Source organism: Pyxicephalus adspersus, chromosome 4 (assembly GCF_032062135.1).
Source record: "Pyxicephalus adspersus chromosome 4, UCB_Pads_2.0, whole genome shotgun sequence".
Taxonomy (NCBI): Eukaryota; Metazoa; Chordata; class Amphibia; order Anura; family Pyxicephalidae; genus Pyxicephalus; species Pyxicephalus adspersus.
In genome coordinates, this window is record NC_092861.1 from 16,346,965 (window position 1) to 16,363,485 (window position 16,521).

Consider the following 16,521-nt stretch of genomic DNA (forward strand, 5'->3'; position numbering starts at 1 on the left):
CACATGCCTTTTTGCACAAAGAGGAAAAATTGCCAATCTCACGCATGCGCAGTGAAATTCTTTTTTTTCATCCTACGTCACCTGATCTCCAGCCTCGGTTTGGTGACATAGGATGAAGAACGCGCTGGCTCTGGGAGGAAGCCGGTCCCAATGCAGGACACCCCCAGACTGATTGGACTACCCTGTGGGATTGAAAGTAAGTCTATTTATTTATTTTTTTTTAGTTTAGTTTAAGCAAAAAAATAAAATCACCCTTGCCTTTAATCTTGCATATGCCTGAATGACGCTGGACCTTTCGATCTGGTCCCACATGGTCCTGGAATTTTTCTTTGTACTAGCACATGGGAAGTGGTCCTCTTGAGTCTTCTTGCTACGTCAGTCGATCTTGCACTGCGCAGGTGCAAGATCGGATGACTTGACCCGCTGTAAAGGGGAAAAAAAGAGTTTCCATCTCACTGTACATGCGTGATCAGTGATCTTTCTCCTCTTGCCTCTTCTATGCATGCCTGAGATGAGCATGTGCAGAAGAAGCAGCCAGGAGCCTCCTGGGATGCATACCATAGGTATCCCAGGAGGCTTTGCACTCCAATTTAGTCTTGATTGCTGCAGCAGGGAGGGGGAGGTGCTGCACCTTTTTTTGTGCACTTTTTTAAAAAAAATAATATTTTTACTTTGTATAAAAAGGTTGTCTACCTTTTTTTATAATGTAAGAATTTTGAGTTTAGGTCTGATTTAATTGTCCAGATTTCTGCCACAATTTTGGCAATGCGAAAACTTCTTGCTCATCCATAGCGCCATGTGTCACACTTACCTGTTCCTCACTAAAACACATGCATCTCTCTCCTCCGCATCTGGGCAGTTCTGATGCTGGGCGTGCCTCTGTTTCCAGGGTTTATCGACTCCGTCCATGCCGCTGGCCAATCAGGAAGTAGCCTCCAAACCAGCCTTGGCTCTTTAGCTAACTCACAGACTCCATTCTGTGTTAGTACATCAAGTTACTAATACCTAGCTCCCTAGATCTGTGAACTGGTTTCTGTACACCTGCTGCCTAATCCAGTGTTTCCTGTGTCCAGCTCCTGTGTTAACCCCTCGTTGACCAGTCTGTTGGTTCCCAGCCAACTTCCCTGTGCTGTACCTGTGTTCCTGTCTGCCTGTGATTATCCCTGCTTCTCCTGTGCCTCCTGCTGTTTCCAGTGTCTCCGGTGTTCCCTGTGCACGCAATGGCTCCTGTGTCTTAAGCTACGTACACACGTCAGATTTTTATCGCCCGATAATTGGCATCGGCCTGACCTCCCTTCCTTGCTGCTTGTCTCGACCCCAGCTTTCCTTGACTATCCTGCCTGGTGATTTGGTACCGTGCTTTGCCCACCTTGGTGTGCCCAAGGACCTCAACCTGGCCGTAACCCGCAGTGCAACATCCTCACCATCAGAGGCTCTGGAGAAAACCTGGTTACGGCTTAGACTCTGCTCCTTGGCCCTACTCATGGCTTGCACCACCTTCATACGCCCCCTAGTGGTCCTGTCTCTCTGTGCGTGACGCCATGGATGTTGTTGGAAGAAAGCTGCACAGGGTGGATGCCAATGTCCCCACAATAGTCATATGTCATTAACACAGTCTAAAGGCAATTATTTGGGAGGAAGCCAATTACCTAACGGCATGTTTTTGGATTGTGGGAGGAAACCGGAGTACCCTGAAAACCCACACAAACACGGGGAGAACCTGCAAACGTCATGCAGATAGTGTCCTGGCTAAGATTTGAACCTGGGACCTAGCGCTGCAAAGACCAGAATGCTAACCTCTGAGCCACTGTGCTGTCCTAGTATCTTTGTGGAAAGCTTGAAATCCAGTGATTCAGACAATATAAGCCAACATATTGCTTTCTGTTCAGGTTTCCTCTGACTGAGAAATGTTAGATTAGAATATACCTTTAAATTAACACTGCTGGAGCAAACTACAGCCATAGTTGATGGCGGGACTGTGACGTATTAGTGTGAGCTGAATAATCAGATATGCTTATTCATCATACTCTTATTACATTACTGTACAAGGGACTAATAAAGTCTTCTACAAACAAACTTCACATTAAGAATGGAGTGAGAGGTGTTTGATTGATGGATAAAGCTCATTAGGGTCCCTAACATCGGCCTTTCCAAAGAGAAGAAAACCATTCTAAACCATTTGGGTTTGAGGTGTTAAAAACATCTCCAGGTGCTAAAATGTCATTTGGCAGTTAATGGCTGATAAAGTTTTCTCTATAAAAACAAGTGAAAGAATGCTGGAAGCCAAACTAAACTCTGTGCTCAAGCGACAGGCAAGAGAAGTCCCCGCAGTTGCTTTGAGATATGTTGAAAATGGCTAATGTGAAAACTGAACTCTCAGGAGAAAGTTTTGTCAGGGTAAAAAAAAGGATTGTAAAAGAAGTTTTAAATGATGGTTTGTGTAGATTGGATCACAACAACAATTAAGGTCTCTGAATATAAAGGTCATCACAGACATTAAAAGATAGATGTAGGGACGTTTCAAATGACACTTCCTTAAACATTCCTTATTAAAAATAAACTTCAGATAGTAAAAAAATAGAAAGAAAGCGGATTTGTATTTAAAGCAGAACTAAACTCAGTTATACTCACCTGTCCCAATTCTGTGGCAGGGTGCAGCCTTCTCAGTGCTCAACTCAGAAAAAATTTTAAGCTGGGTGGTAAAAAATTGTAGGCGGATGGCAGCCCCTGTATGGTAACCACTCAAAAACAGCCGGGTGGGCACTAAAAGTGTCGGGTGGTTGGCCTTGATGCGATCTTCCGCCAATGTGATTGGCTGGACCAGCATGATGTCCTGGCAAGTATTGGGAAGCTGGGATTTCTGGGTATTCTAGCAAATAACCCTGAGCCCATGCACAACTTAGCATTTTTGACAGTTTTAAAAGGTAAGAATATGTATTGTAGAAGGGACATTACCTATCTTTCTGTAATATTGTCCTGTCTTATCCAGAATTTTTAAAAGTGAAACTTTAGTTCCGTTTTAATAATACATCACTCAATATATTTTTTGACCTGGTGTTAACAGCACAATGAGTTAGTAAGGTGTCATGTAGTGCTCATGTGCCAACATGGAGCATGCTTATAGGAGCAGGGGGAACCATGACATAGATAAGCTCAGCAGTGCGCTGCTTTTCCTTTCACTATCCAGGCTGGGGGAAAGAGGCAAGATATACAGGGGAAAGGAAAACTACATCAGAGGATTAGGTCCCCTGTCCTAAACTAAACCGTGTTAATCACAGGAGTGAGCAACAAAATTTACAAATCATTATGCAAGTAAACCATCTCATGTTACATCAATACATACATATATTTTATCTGTGTATTTAGCTGTTTGCCTGAGTTTCAACTTTTACACATGCAAATACATCATTTAATTACATCATGGATTATTGATGTCCATGGATTTGGAGGCATGCTATAGTTACGTCTTGCATTATGCCCCAAAGAAAACAACAAGAGAAGATTTTCTAATGAATTGACAGATTAAAAAGTCTTGTCCTGTTGACCTCTTCCTAATATGATGCAAGAAGTAACTATAGCATGCCACCAAATCCATTGTCTATGAATGGAAAATCATCTGATGGGGGACGGGTCGTTTATTGTCGCTTCAGCCTTCAATCCCCCAGTAGACAGATAAGCAGCTTTAAACTGCTGGCCAATTGAGTTGTTTGTTTCATTGATATGGGTTATTATTTTCCAGTAACTGCTATTTTTCTTTTTGTTCTAATATTTTAGCACCACGTTTGATGACCACATTCCGATTCATGATGAGTTCGTCTACTGCCTTGGAGCTGCTACAGAAGTCCTTAAATTTGGACCATGGAGGGACTTGAAGAAAACCACAGATGGCTTTCCTCCGGATGTTCTGTTCCTTATCATTCCTGGTAGGTGTCCTAGATTACAGTTTCATAAAAGTATGATATAACATGTATTCCAAGTTTTAGTTTTGGGGCTTTTGTAGACCAGTGTTAAATTTCAACTAAGTACTATTTGGGTTTACATATTATACCCTGCTGGGGTCGCCCCTGAATGCTTATGGGTAAAGGTGGCAGCAGCAGGAATGTATATGGTTGTATATGGATTCTAAGATGAGGGACCCACATTTATATAGCTAAAGCCTAATTCTTTCCTTATTTTGATAGTTTATGATTGTTGTACCTTCAGTCTAAGGAATGTTTTTTTATATAAACCATGTAATATAGGTACTTCAATAATATCCGTTCTGTTTGGCCAAGTAAACCAAAGTTGGAGACTTAAAAAAAGGACCTGAGAACATTAGGTTTCTTGTGTTCCAAGTCTTCTGACCTGGATTTCCTAGGTGGGCCTTGCTAACTAGACATGATTACACAGCAGTTCTTAGGCTGCTGTGTTAGAGCTACGGCCCTGAAAGGTTTAGTTTAAGATGCACCCTTAGCTTCTGTCAGTCTTACTTTTCATCCTTAAAAGTAAAAAAAAAAAAAAAATCAATGTTCTGCATTGGATCATATGTGTTGTTTAGGCTAGAGGTTGTATACCTGTTCCTTTAACTGGTAATTAGGAATGATGCTCAAATTTATAATGTCAGTTGAAAAAATTATGCCCCAAAATGTCTATTTGTAAGGTAAGGAATGTTGTTTACCTCTTTCGCTGGCCACATATTCGAGTGACTCTATTTAATTTAGATCACTGACTATATAGATGATCTCCTATGGCTGCCACAGTGTCTAATGGTTCCTCCTGTTATTATTAACTTGTATTTATATAGCGCCAACATATTACACAGCGCTTTTCAAAGTCCATTGTCATGTCATTAACTGTCTCTAAAACGGGCAATGACCAATGTAAGGATGTCATTCTTAACACTTGCCAGCCATGTAAGAAGCCACCACTCTAATAAATTGTGAGCTGTGGATATATTAATTATAGCAGGGGTTCCCTGAAAACATGAATGTTATTTGAAGGGTTCCTCCATATTAAAAAGCTTGAGAAAGGCTGCTCTGAAGAATATTCCCCTTTACTTCCTCAGCAGTTATATAAACAGGCCAGTGCAGACAATAATTAGAAACTTTTGGAAGAGGAGTGGGCTATGATGTATAGGAAGAGAGGAGGCTGTGTTGGGTATTAAACACTTCCTGAAAAAGTTAAATTTGCTAACAAGTTCAAAAGTGCTTTGCAAATCAAAAAAAAATTGTTAATGTAAAGGTAATATGCTGCAAGTAAAAATGCAGATTGTTGTGCAGATCTTCAGCTGCCTGCACAAAGCCTTGCTAACATCCAGTGACCCTAAACCTCGGGTGTTTAACTAAAAACTTTATGCTTGTCTTCTCCTACCATTTCTTGTGAGTAGACAGTATGATTACATATAATTTTGAATCGCCGAACTTGTCTACCATGTCCCTCATATCCCATACTGTACATCTAAACAAACAGGTGGGACTTTTAAGGCATTACACATCTATAAAAATTTTTTACACCTTAATATACAGTCATAAAATTACACAAAAATTACAGACTTTAAAATTACATGACCATGGTGTTACAGTCCCATTGTTTCACTTCTGCTGTCTTCTACGCGTTTCATCTATTTTGTTTCATTAGCACAAACCTTTAATTGTACAGATAGTCCCCAAGTTAAGGACATCCAACATACGGACATCTCCTAGATATGAACGGGGTTCCCTGCTCACTCGTGTACAGGACAGAGAATCGATTTGGGAGAAGGGGGTGGTTTGCTTGACTTGTAACTCCCTAATAACCAAGACAAACTGCAGTTGTTTCTTTTTGCATATCAAAGCACAGCTTGCTCCAGAAGTTAATGAATGTCCAGGCTTAATAAAGTTTTTTTTTGTTTTTTTGCTTTGTTTTTGAATAACTCGCAGTGAGGATTTTATAGAGTAACTGACAGCACGCTGCCTAATAATATTTAGAGACAAACATCTGGTCCTAATTGCATTTATTAAAATAATATACCTGTTCCAACTTATAAATTCAACTTAAGAACAAACCTACAAATTCTATCTTGTATGTAACCTGGGGACTACTTGTATATGAAGCTTGGTTTGGGTTTTAGTCAGGGACTTAGCTTTATGGGTAAATCAGTACCATAGAGAGTGGACCCATAGGCCAGGAATAGAAGACTTAGGTGGTATAAGGTATAGGTACAATGATCCTAAAACTGTGCAGATAGATTTTGCCCATATCATCCATGTTTTGAATCCACAAGTCAGCAGCTTCGGCAATTGTAAGTCTTTCAACTGTTACATAGAAACCTCAACCAAGTACATAGTACGTAGAGAATAGTCAGTATGGTTACCCTTCATAATGATGAGTTAGTGGAAAGGTGGGAGGGTGGGACTGACTTTTAAATTAAATTGGTGTCTGCGTATAATAACACCCCAGATTCCCCAGTAAACTAACTAAAACCATGTACAGACCCTTTGTTGTATCCACTGTAATATTCCAGAATGCAGGTACACTTTAAATCCCCTTTAGTATTGTCCAAGCAGCCACATGGCAAACATATTTTACCCTGCAGCATCTCCCTTTTTTGTGGCTTTGGTCGTTTTGCTATGAAGTCTCAACCCTATCTCTGGAACAACACTGAAACCTAAGGCTTCCAAAAAAACATCCTTCATGTATTCTCTTATTGCCACCATCGGGTTTAGAGATTTAAGAGACCAGCGGGTGACCTATGTCATTCAGCTCCGTTTTGTCATTTGAAAGAGAATTTCAGGTATGTATTGAACTATTGAAAAATATCCTAATATACAAAGGTTTAATGAGGTTGTTAAATTTCCTTGGAGTTCTTTTTTTGTTTTCTTTTCTTTTTATCGCCCTGCTTGTTGGCACAAGTCCCCAACTCTTCTTCTATTTCCTTGCCAGAGTTCCTGCTGTATTTGATACAGCTTGGATTGCTTCTGGCGAAATGGCACCCAGCAACCCGTTTGTGAAGGAAATTGGTGGTGTCTTGCATGTTACTTAGAGCTCGGGTTTCCTAATCATCTAAAGCTAGATGTCCTAACCCATTATGCGTGTCTTTTGTTTTCTCCGGCTGGATGTTAAACTCCCTGACAGGCTGTTCTGTCCGAGAGACTTCTGGGTTTCTTTGCATTTCCAGCAAAACCTGCCGCACCGGCCACATCTGGAAAGAAGGAAAATAAAATGATAATGGCCAGACATTTCCATGTGATGACTGCATGTAGGGAAACCATCAATGTTACAGCAGCTACATGGAGCCTTACGTTCTGTTTATTTTTACTAGGGATTTTCACTGTCTACTCCACCCCAAAGCAAATCATTTTGTTTTGATAGAAAGGTGATTGAAGACCCTCTCTGTAAATTAAAAAGTGGCATGTTTTGAAATGCAGAGCTCCATTTTTTTTCCCTGGTTCAGAAATACTCAGCTGTGACATAACGTTTATTATTTTTGCAACCGTTGTATATTTGCATAACACCAGAATATTTTGTAGTTCTTGTTGTTCTTTTAGATGAGAGTAGAGCTCATGCTGCACCTAGGCTGTAACCGCGGCTTTCTTACAGATGTGCAAATATACGCAAACGGAGATCTCTGTCTTTGTTAAAATATTGGAAGCAATTGCTTCATCTGGCTGGCTAGCAGGTGGAAATCTGAGGAATGCTTGTGTTATATTTAATACAGTGTTTCTCAACCTTTTTAACACGGGGGAACCCTCTAATTAAGTTTTTGGCCTTCAATGAACCTCTACTATAATTATTAAATCTACAGCTCACAGTACATTTGTGTGGGGTTCATCAAAGTATGCCTATTGTATTGCTGGGCAATGTCATCCTTACAGATAGCCAAAAAGATCATTGGTGTCACTTATACTGACCTGAGAGGCACAAATTACTCAATATTTAAGGAACCCCTAGCAACCTCTGGAGGGTTCCACAAAACTCTGGTTGAGAAGTGGTGAGCCTGACGTACAAACAGCAAATGACTTTCAGATTTGCTGGAGAGCTTTATTAAATAAGGCCCACTCATCTAGTATACAATTAAAGATCTGCCTCTTTTGCATCTCTCATATGCTTCAATTATATATTCTTCCTAAAATACCAGGCTCTGCTCCTATTGCATGCAGAAAAAGCAACAATTTTCCTTTAACCCCCCCTATACTTATCTATGTTGCTGTTCACATTCAGGTAAAGTTAAACTTGACCAGAATATCATTCATTCCCTTGGTTCTACAAATGTTCAGTCAAAATTCTGCTGCTAAGTAGGAGAAAGGACATGTTAAGGCGACTATCATTTCTTGCCTTACGTGTCACAACCACTTTTTGTCACTGTTGTGGAAAACAAAATTGAAGACACACAACTTAATATACTTGTAGAAATGACTGTGGGTTCTTTGCAAGGGTAAAATAAGCAATAAAAATCCGAAAGAACCTTCATTTCAAATTTCCAATACATTTTTTTTTCAAAATGGCAAAATTTTGCGAAAATTTAGCGATGACAAATTCTGAGTTTTGCTCATTTCTTTTCTCAATTGGCTTTTCATATACCAGTACCGCCACATAGGCTACATAAGTTTGTGGTAATTCTTCTTTAGGTTTTTCTCTCTTCACATCTGGCAGCAATCTGAGCAGTGCATGATTGAAGTAAATGTTAGCACAAGCTGCTGAGGGGGCTGACAACAAAGAACTAGTTGCTTTGTCCTATTATTATTATTATCACACAGTGTTTATATAACGCCAACATATTATGCTGTACAAAGTCCATAGTCATGTCACTAGCTGTCCCTGTTTTGCAAAGTACCCGTTTACAGTACATATAAATAAATAAATACATGAAAGATCCTGCCGGGTGAGTGGCCAATGAACGATTCAGGACCCAGGGAAAGACAACTAGAGAGATCAGTTTTGGTCAACGGAGTAATAAGCTAGGACCCACATACAGTCAGTAGTGTCTGGTTAACATTCTCTAAAAGTTTCTGTGATTGAGAACAAGATGCTATATCAACAGTTTTATCTTAACTTCATAACTGTCCTTCAAAAAATGTCCCTACAGACAAAAGTTGTGTCACTTAAACCAATAAATCTTAGCTAACGGATCACTGTTCAGCACCACCTAATGGTGGTATTTGTGGGGCAATTCTTTTAAAGAGACCCTGTTGGTAGCAAAATAAAGAAATAAAGGTCCTTCATATGTTTCATTCATAGCAGCATTACATTACATTTTACAGTACTTTCAGGTGTGTTCCATATCTGATACCCACTGCACTCTGTTATTCCATCTGCCAGTCTCTATGACAATGGAATCCTTATAAAATGACAAGATTGCAAGTTTGTGTTGGACTTGATAGACAATACATAGCAGGGGAAACCTTTGCAAGTTCTTATAGTGTTTAATGATGATATTTAGAAACATTATGTTTAGTTTGTAGCTATGTATTCATTTGGGCCACTGATATTTGATCAGTAAGTGTGCAGGCTGTGCATACATTAAAAGCTCATCATAAACTATGGGTTAAGGTTTGTACCATCCAGACATTAGATAGGGCAAATATCACTGAGTTCTATTAGTGATAGGTGAACTGTAGAAAGGTTGGGTTTGGATGCTGCTTACCTGGTGTGAAAGCATTGGCCTGTCTGTCCATTGTGCTGCCAAAACATAGCAAATTTTAGTGTAGGCAGCACATGCAATCAATAAAGATAAAATAAAACCATTAGGATAACTTATTCTCTACTTGCGTAGCTTGGCTTTATAACAAGTAAAAACCTAAAGCTTCTATTATTCTAATATTATTAATGCATTCAAAAAAACTGAACTTAGTTCTCACCACACATGTGTTAAGCCATATAACAAGTCAGTAGATGGCACACTTGGCTGTTATCAGTTTGGAACTGAAATATCAGATGTGAGAGGAGCTAGAATCCTAAATCAATTTGACTGACAGTGGATTTTGCTAAGATGCTTTAAACCACCAATAATCACCCATTATTTCCGCTGCCTATAAAAACTCTTCAGGCAGGATATGTCCTCAGTTACCACTACAAGTAAAGACCTGGTGATAGCTTTTATGACCACATCCATTTTGTTATCCCACAAAGGAAGAGCTTCTCCATCCATCTCTGCACATACACGTCTCTGTTGACAAATACTCCTTACATTATAGTCCCTTAGGTGTCTGGCCTTGTCCAAAACTGTACAAGCTAATAAAACATCAGGCAAAAATGGAAACATTTGGTAACTGGTATTCCTTCATTCCTGATTACATGCACATAAATTATCCTAACCCTGAATATATAATGCACGGATTTAAATGTCATATTTTGGCCTGAGATAAGTTTGACTGTCTTGGGTGACTATTATTTGATGTGCATAAAGCAGAACTAAACTTGTTGATGGGTGGGGAGCTTCTTTCATAAATAACAAACATTTACAGCATACTTGCCGAATATGGCACAGACTTACCCTGTGCAGTTGCCCCGCAGCAATGCCAATACATGGAAAAGGTCATCTTAACCACAGGCTCCACGGTGGACTTTTGTAAAGATGGTGATCCTATACAGCTATTGGAAGATGTAACCCTTGTTCATGCACAGGAGTTATATTTTCCCCGGCTGATGCGCCATACAGTTTACAGTCTAAACAAAAACCACCAGGAGCCAGGGAGTTCGTTTTTTTGACAAAAGTGACATTGCAGTAGTACCTTTTATTTTTCAATTCAGGTCCAGTTTATGTTACTTCTGTCCCAGACTGGCCAGTCTTATCAGATTCAGAGTGAGATCATATGAAAGAAAACCACATGTATTGATGACTTTTTGTTCTCTGCCTACATTTTTTGGGCATAGTTAACTTCCTCTGTTTATAACACTTTCTCCACTGGTGAACAATCTTTTTGCAACCCAGAAACACCACAATATTTACCCTGGTGGGGTGATGCTGGCGTGGTACATTACAGTTTTATTAGAAAGGTATGCAAAGATAAGCAAAAATATCCCAGTAAGCACTAGATATATTAGGTTTATATATATATATATATATATATGCATTCCATTAACAATGCAAACCTTTATCATGGAGAAAGTTAAATAATACCACTTCACCTATGTTGTATTAGGTGTCACGGTGATACGATATTCCTTTCAGTAACATATGTATGCATTTGGTATAAATTTGGTATAGAATAATCTTTCACACATTCTATGCATCATATTCTCAGCCTGTCACATATTTATGTCTTCACAATGGAAATGCAAGGTTTTTTCAGAACACAATAAAACATATTACCACATTGTGCTTTGGTCCCCGATGTCTGTTCACAGTGCATTTCGCAAGGTTTGCATGAAATCACTGTGACTTCATTAAGGCCTTCGCACTATAATGGGTTGTGTCCTTTGATAATGTCATAGCCATCTAATACCTTACAGATGTCCCAGCTGCTCTGGTAAATCAATGTGCGCAGTGTCCTAGGTGCTGGGATTTGCCTTCTACATATCTGCCAGATTACCTATTGTTTATTACAACAAGGGCAGGTGTTACCCTGCATAGAAAGTGTAAAGACGTAACGGGGGAATATCAATGTATTGCATTCTGGAAACCATTTACACAATAGATCTACTACTTTCAATTTTAAATATTAAAAAAAGAGCAAGTTTATAAATGTCTTTCCTGTGCAGGTTAAAGGATGAATGTACTTCTTGGGGTACAAATTACTAGATAAATGCCTTGGCTACTATCAGGTTAATATACATCAACTTAAATAGGCACTTAAACCCATTAACCTTTTTATTGCATTTACACTTAAAGTTAAATTAAATTTTGAGTGAAGTTTCATTGTGTTAAATCAAATTGAAACATTACAAATTTGAATATACCTATGTATTACAAAAGAAAGCCAAACAAAGGAAAATGTACAGATGAACTGTACAATATGAAGTGCAGTGAAGTGGTTGACACTGTCACAAAGGAGAAACAATTTCTTCTATCATCTTGGGCACATCAGTATGCCAATAGCATAAAAACTGACCAATGCAGTTAAACAATAAACAAGTTGCATAAAAAGGAAAACTGCCAAGAAAACTTTTCTCAAAAATATCATCAGCAAAGCCAAACACCCCTCGACTTGGTTCGTTTAGATCTTTGTGGTTCCATAAAAGCTCATATTCTAGGAAAAGTTTTTTTTTTGAACATTCATTGACAGCTACTTGAAGTATACTGTGCTCTCCTTGTTACGCATCAAGGATTAGGTTCCAGATACGCTTGAACAATTTATTGCCCAAGTAAGCAGCAAGTTTTGGCAATACACAGGCTATAAGAGAAGGCATAGAATTTTGTTCCAGACTGCTGGACCATACAATCCAGAACAAATGGCGTTGCAAAGAGAATGAACTGCACTTTATGTGAAAGTGGTGGAAGCCGACAACATGCCAGGGAGAAGCAATTATGACACGCTCCCATCTTCAACTCCTATTGATAGGGACAACAGAAAAATCTTCCAAGCATTGGTGTCAGCGGCTGCAGTAATAACCCCAACACTAGTGTCACTGGCCATAATAACCTCCCATACCCCACATTAGTTCTCAACCTCAAATAACACCCCAGCCCCATGTTTCATAAAACATCCCCCTTTCCACAATGAAAGTCAGTGACAGGTTTTTTTTCTTCAACGGAGCCCCATTCTCCGCCCAAGCATAGTTCATAAGTGGCAAATAAATAAATTCCTAGCTTTTATGCTTAGCTCTTAACTAGTTGCATGCTTCCATTCTTGTTTTTTTCTATAGGCCCACACCGAACAACAAGAATCAGGTCCTCTGATCTGATTAGCTTAGTTTATACTTACAACTCCATAGATATTCATCTTTGACTGCTGCCATGCAACCAAAGATTGTCACAAAAACCTAAAGCTGCCAATTTCTTCCATGAAAGCCTGCTCCTGGCAAGACTAACTAGTAACAATCAAGCACAAGAGACTGCTACCATGGAAGACTAGCTAGTAATAATCTAGTACAAGAGACTGCTACCATGGAAGGCTAGCTAGTAATTAGCTAGTACAAGAGACTGCTGTCTCTGAAGACTAGCTAGTAATAAGCTAGTACAAGAGACTTCTGCCATGGAAAACTAGCTACTAATAAGCTTGTACAAAAGACTGCTGGCACAGAAAACTAGCTAGTAATAAGCTAGTATAGGAGACTAGTGCAACGGAAGACTAGCTAGTGATAAGCTAGTACAAGAGACTGCTGCCATGGAAGACAAGATAGTAATAAGCTAGTTCAAGAGACTGCTGCCATGGATGACTAGCTAGTAATAAGCTAGTACATGGGACTGCTACCATGAACGTCCAGCTAGTGATAACGTAGTACAAGAGATTGCTGCCAGGGAGGACTAGCTAGTAACAAGCGAATACAAGAGACTGCTACCATGGAAAACTAGCTAATAATAAGTGAGTATAAGAGACTGCTGCTACGGAAGATTAGCTAGTAATAAACTAGTACAAGTGACTGCTACCATGGAAGAGTAACTAGTAATAAGCTGGTACAAGGGACAGCTACCGTGGAAGACTAGCTTAGTAACAAGAGACTGCTGCTACGGAAGATTAGCTAGTAATAAGCTAGTACAAATGACTGCTACCATGAATGACTAGCTAGTAATAAGCTAGTACATGGGACTGCTACCATGAAAGTCCAGCTAGTGATAACGTAGTACAAAAGATTGCTGCCAGGGAGGACTAGCTAGTAACAAGCGAATACAAGAGACTGCTGCCATGGAAAACTAGCTAGTAATAAGTGAGTATAAGAGACTGCTGCTACGGAAGATTAGCTAGTAATAAACTAGTACAAGGGACTGCTACCATGGAAGAGTAACTAGTAATAAGCTGGTACAAGGGACAGCTACTGTGGAAGACTAGCTAGTAATAAGCTAGTACAAGAGACTTTTGCCATGGAAAACTAGCTAGTACTAAGCTTGTACAAAATACTGCTGCCACAGAAAACTAGCTAGTAATAAGCTAGTATAAGAGACTAGTCCAACGGAAGACAAGCTTGTAATAAGCTAGTACAAGTGATTACTGCCACGGAGGACTAGCTAGTAATAAGCGAGTACAAGAGACTGCTGCCATGGAAAACTAGCTTAGTAACAAGAGACTGCTGCTACGGAAAATTAGCTAGTAATAAGCTAGTACAAGTGACTGCTACCATGGAAGACTAACTAGTAATAGGCTGGTACAAGGGACAGCTACCGTGGAAGAAAAGCTAGTAATAAGCTAGTACAAGAGACTGCTGTCTCTGAAGACTAGCTAGTAATAAGCTAGTACAAGAGACTTCTGCCATGGAAAACTAGCTACAAATAAGCTTGTACAAAAGACTGCTGCCACAGAAAACTAGCTAGTAATAAGCTAGTATAAAAGACCAGTGCAACGAAAGACTAGCTATTGATAAGCTAGTACAAGAGACTGCTGCCATGGAAAACATGACAGTAATAAGCTAGTACAAGAGACTGCCGCCATTGAAAACTAGCTAGTAATAAGCTAGTACAAGAACCAGTTACCATGGAAGACTAGCTAGTAATAAGCTAGTACAAGAGACTGCTACCATGGAAGACCAGCTAGTAATAGGCTAGTACAAGAAACTGCTGCCATGGAAGACAAGATAGTAATAAGCTAGTACAAGAGACTGCGGTCACAGAAAACTAGCTAGTAATAAGCTAGTATAAGAGACTAGTGAAACAGAAGACTAGCTAGTGATAAGCTAGTACAAGAGACTGCTGCCATTGAAGAAAACCTAGTAATAAGCTGGTACAAGGGACAGCTACCATGGAAGACTAGCTAGTAATAACCTTACTACACGAGACTGCAGTCATGGAAAACTAGGTAGTAATAAGCTTGTACAAAATACTGCTGCCACAGAAAACTAGCTAATAATAAGCTAGTATAAGAGTCTAGTTCAACGGAAGACTAGCTAGTGATAAGCTAGTACAAGAGCCACCTACCATGGAAGACTAGCTAGTAATAGGCTAGTACATGAGACTGCTACCATGGAAGTCTAGCTAGTAATAACGTAGTACAAGAGACTGCTGCTACGGAAGATTAGCTAGTAATAAGCTAGTACAAGAGATTGCTGCCACGGAGGACTAGCTAGTAATAAGTGAGTACAAGAGACTGCTGCCATGGAAAACTAGCTAGTAATAAGTGAGTATAAGAGATTGCTGCTACGGAAGATTAGCTAGTAATAAATTAGTACAAGGGACTGCTACCATGGAAAACATGATAGTAAAAAGGTAGTACAAGAGACTGCTGCCATTGAAAACTAGCTAGTAATAAGCTAGTACAAGAACCAGCACCATGGAAGACTAGCTATTAATAAGCAAGTACAAGAGTTTGCTGCCATGGAAAACTAGCTAGTAATAAGTGAGTACAAGGCACTGCTGCCACATAAGACAAGCTAGTAATAAATACAATTGGGGTAACTAGCTTGGTCTAATCCTGAACAGAATGTTCCAACAGCCTCAGAATGGTTTTTGCACCTTGGAGTTAAGGAATGTCATTCGTCTTTGGTTTCAGCAGATGTAGTGTGCTCTTATCACATTGAGCTGACTTCTGCTTGTCCAGATGCTGCATTGTTTAATGGATCTCACCAGCAGATGCTGGGTCAGTGTTCCGCACTTTGCATATAATATTAGTCCGTTTAGTAAACACAAACGTCTCAAAACGTGTTAATAAGAGCTTTTAGTGTCTCCAGCAGAGCAAATGCTTCCATCAATAAATGATGAGAATTTTTTTTTTTGTTGTAAAAAAAATAAAGAAGGGTATTGATTTCAGATGGTTTAAACAATGGTGTAAATTGTTTTACTGCACTGCTTCTGGGTGTTTACTTCTTTTTATAATCAGAGCAATGTTCAGGTTTTAATGATTGGACACCCTGGGAGACTTCTTAGCCCTTTCATTCATTCAGCCTGCAAATATCAGTGAACACTGTGCAGGCGGCAACACTGTTACTTGTTTGCATCTTGGATATGTTTAGGAAGGGATAGAATTAGAACCTCTGAATTGTTTATATGGCTGTTTGACTGCCAATTTGGTAAATTTACCTTTAGTATGGACAGGGGTCAGAATGGACAGATGGAGAGGTAACTTCTCAGTGGGGATACTCCTCCAAATTGTGTGGTGCACTCCAGCTCTGGCAATAGACTAGTTCTGAGGCCCATCACTTCCCCATCAAACGTGTACCACATCCACACACCATAGATTCATCTTCTATAATTTATATTTAATTTAAGTTTAAATAATAATATATAAATGATAATTTAAACCCCAATAAGGGCAAAATATCAGAAATGTTGCTGCTGTCTTTGTGAATGATAAAAGGTGAATGGAAAACAGATCTACTCTGTGCACTTTGGTACTTTTTTTTTGGAATGTGTCTCTTCTGGAGCCTTACAGGACCCTGTCACCGGACAACTATTAAAGAAGAGACAGGTGATGTCCCTGCAATAAAATAATCTTACCTGCCTGATCTGATTTTTTAAAAATACATACACAGGTCCCA

The 16,521-nt window shown here is 39.4% G+C and overlaps 1 protein-coding gene across 1 annotated transcript in view; it reads left to right on the forward strand.

Moving 5' to 3' along the window:
- The window catches only part of LDAH (lipid droplet associated hydrolase), a gene marked incomplete in the record, with an annotated part of 112,858 nt that overhangs the window by 11,779 nt on the left and 84,558 nt on the right, over positions 1–16,521 (forward strand). The window contains 1 exon segment of the mRNA XM_072407487.1: positions 3,775–3,923. Coding sequence (XP_072263588.1) covers positions 3,775–3,923 — 149 coding nt within the window.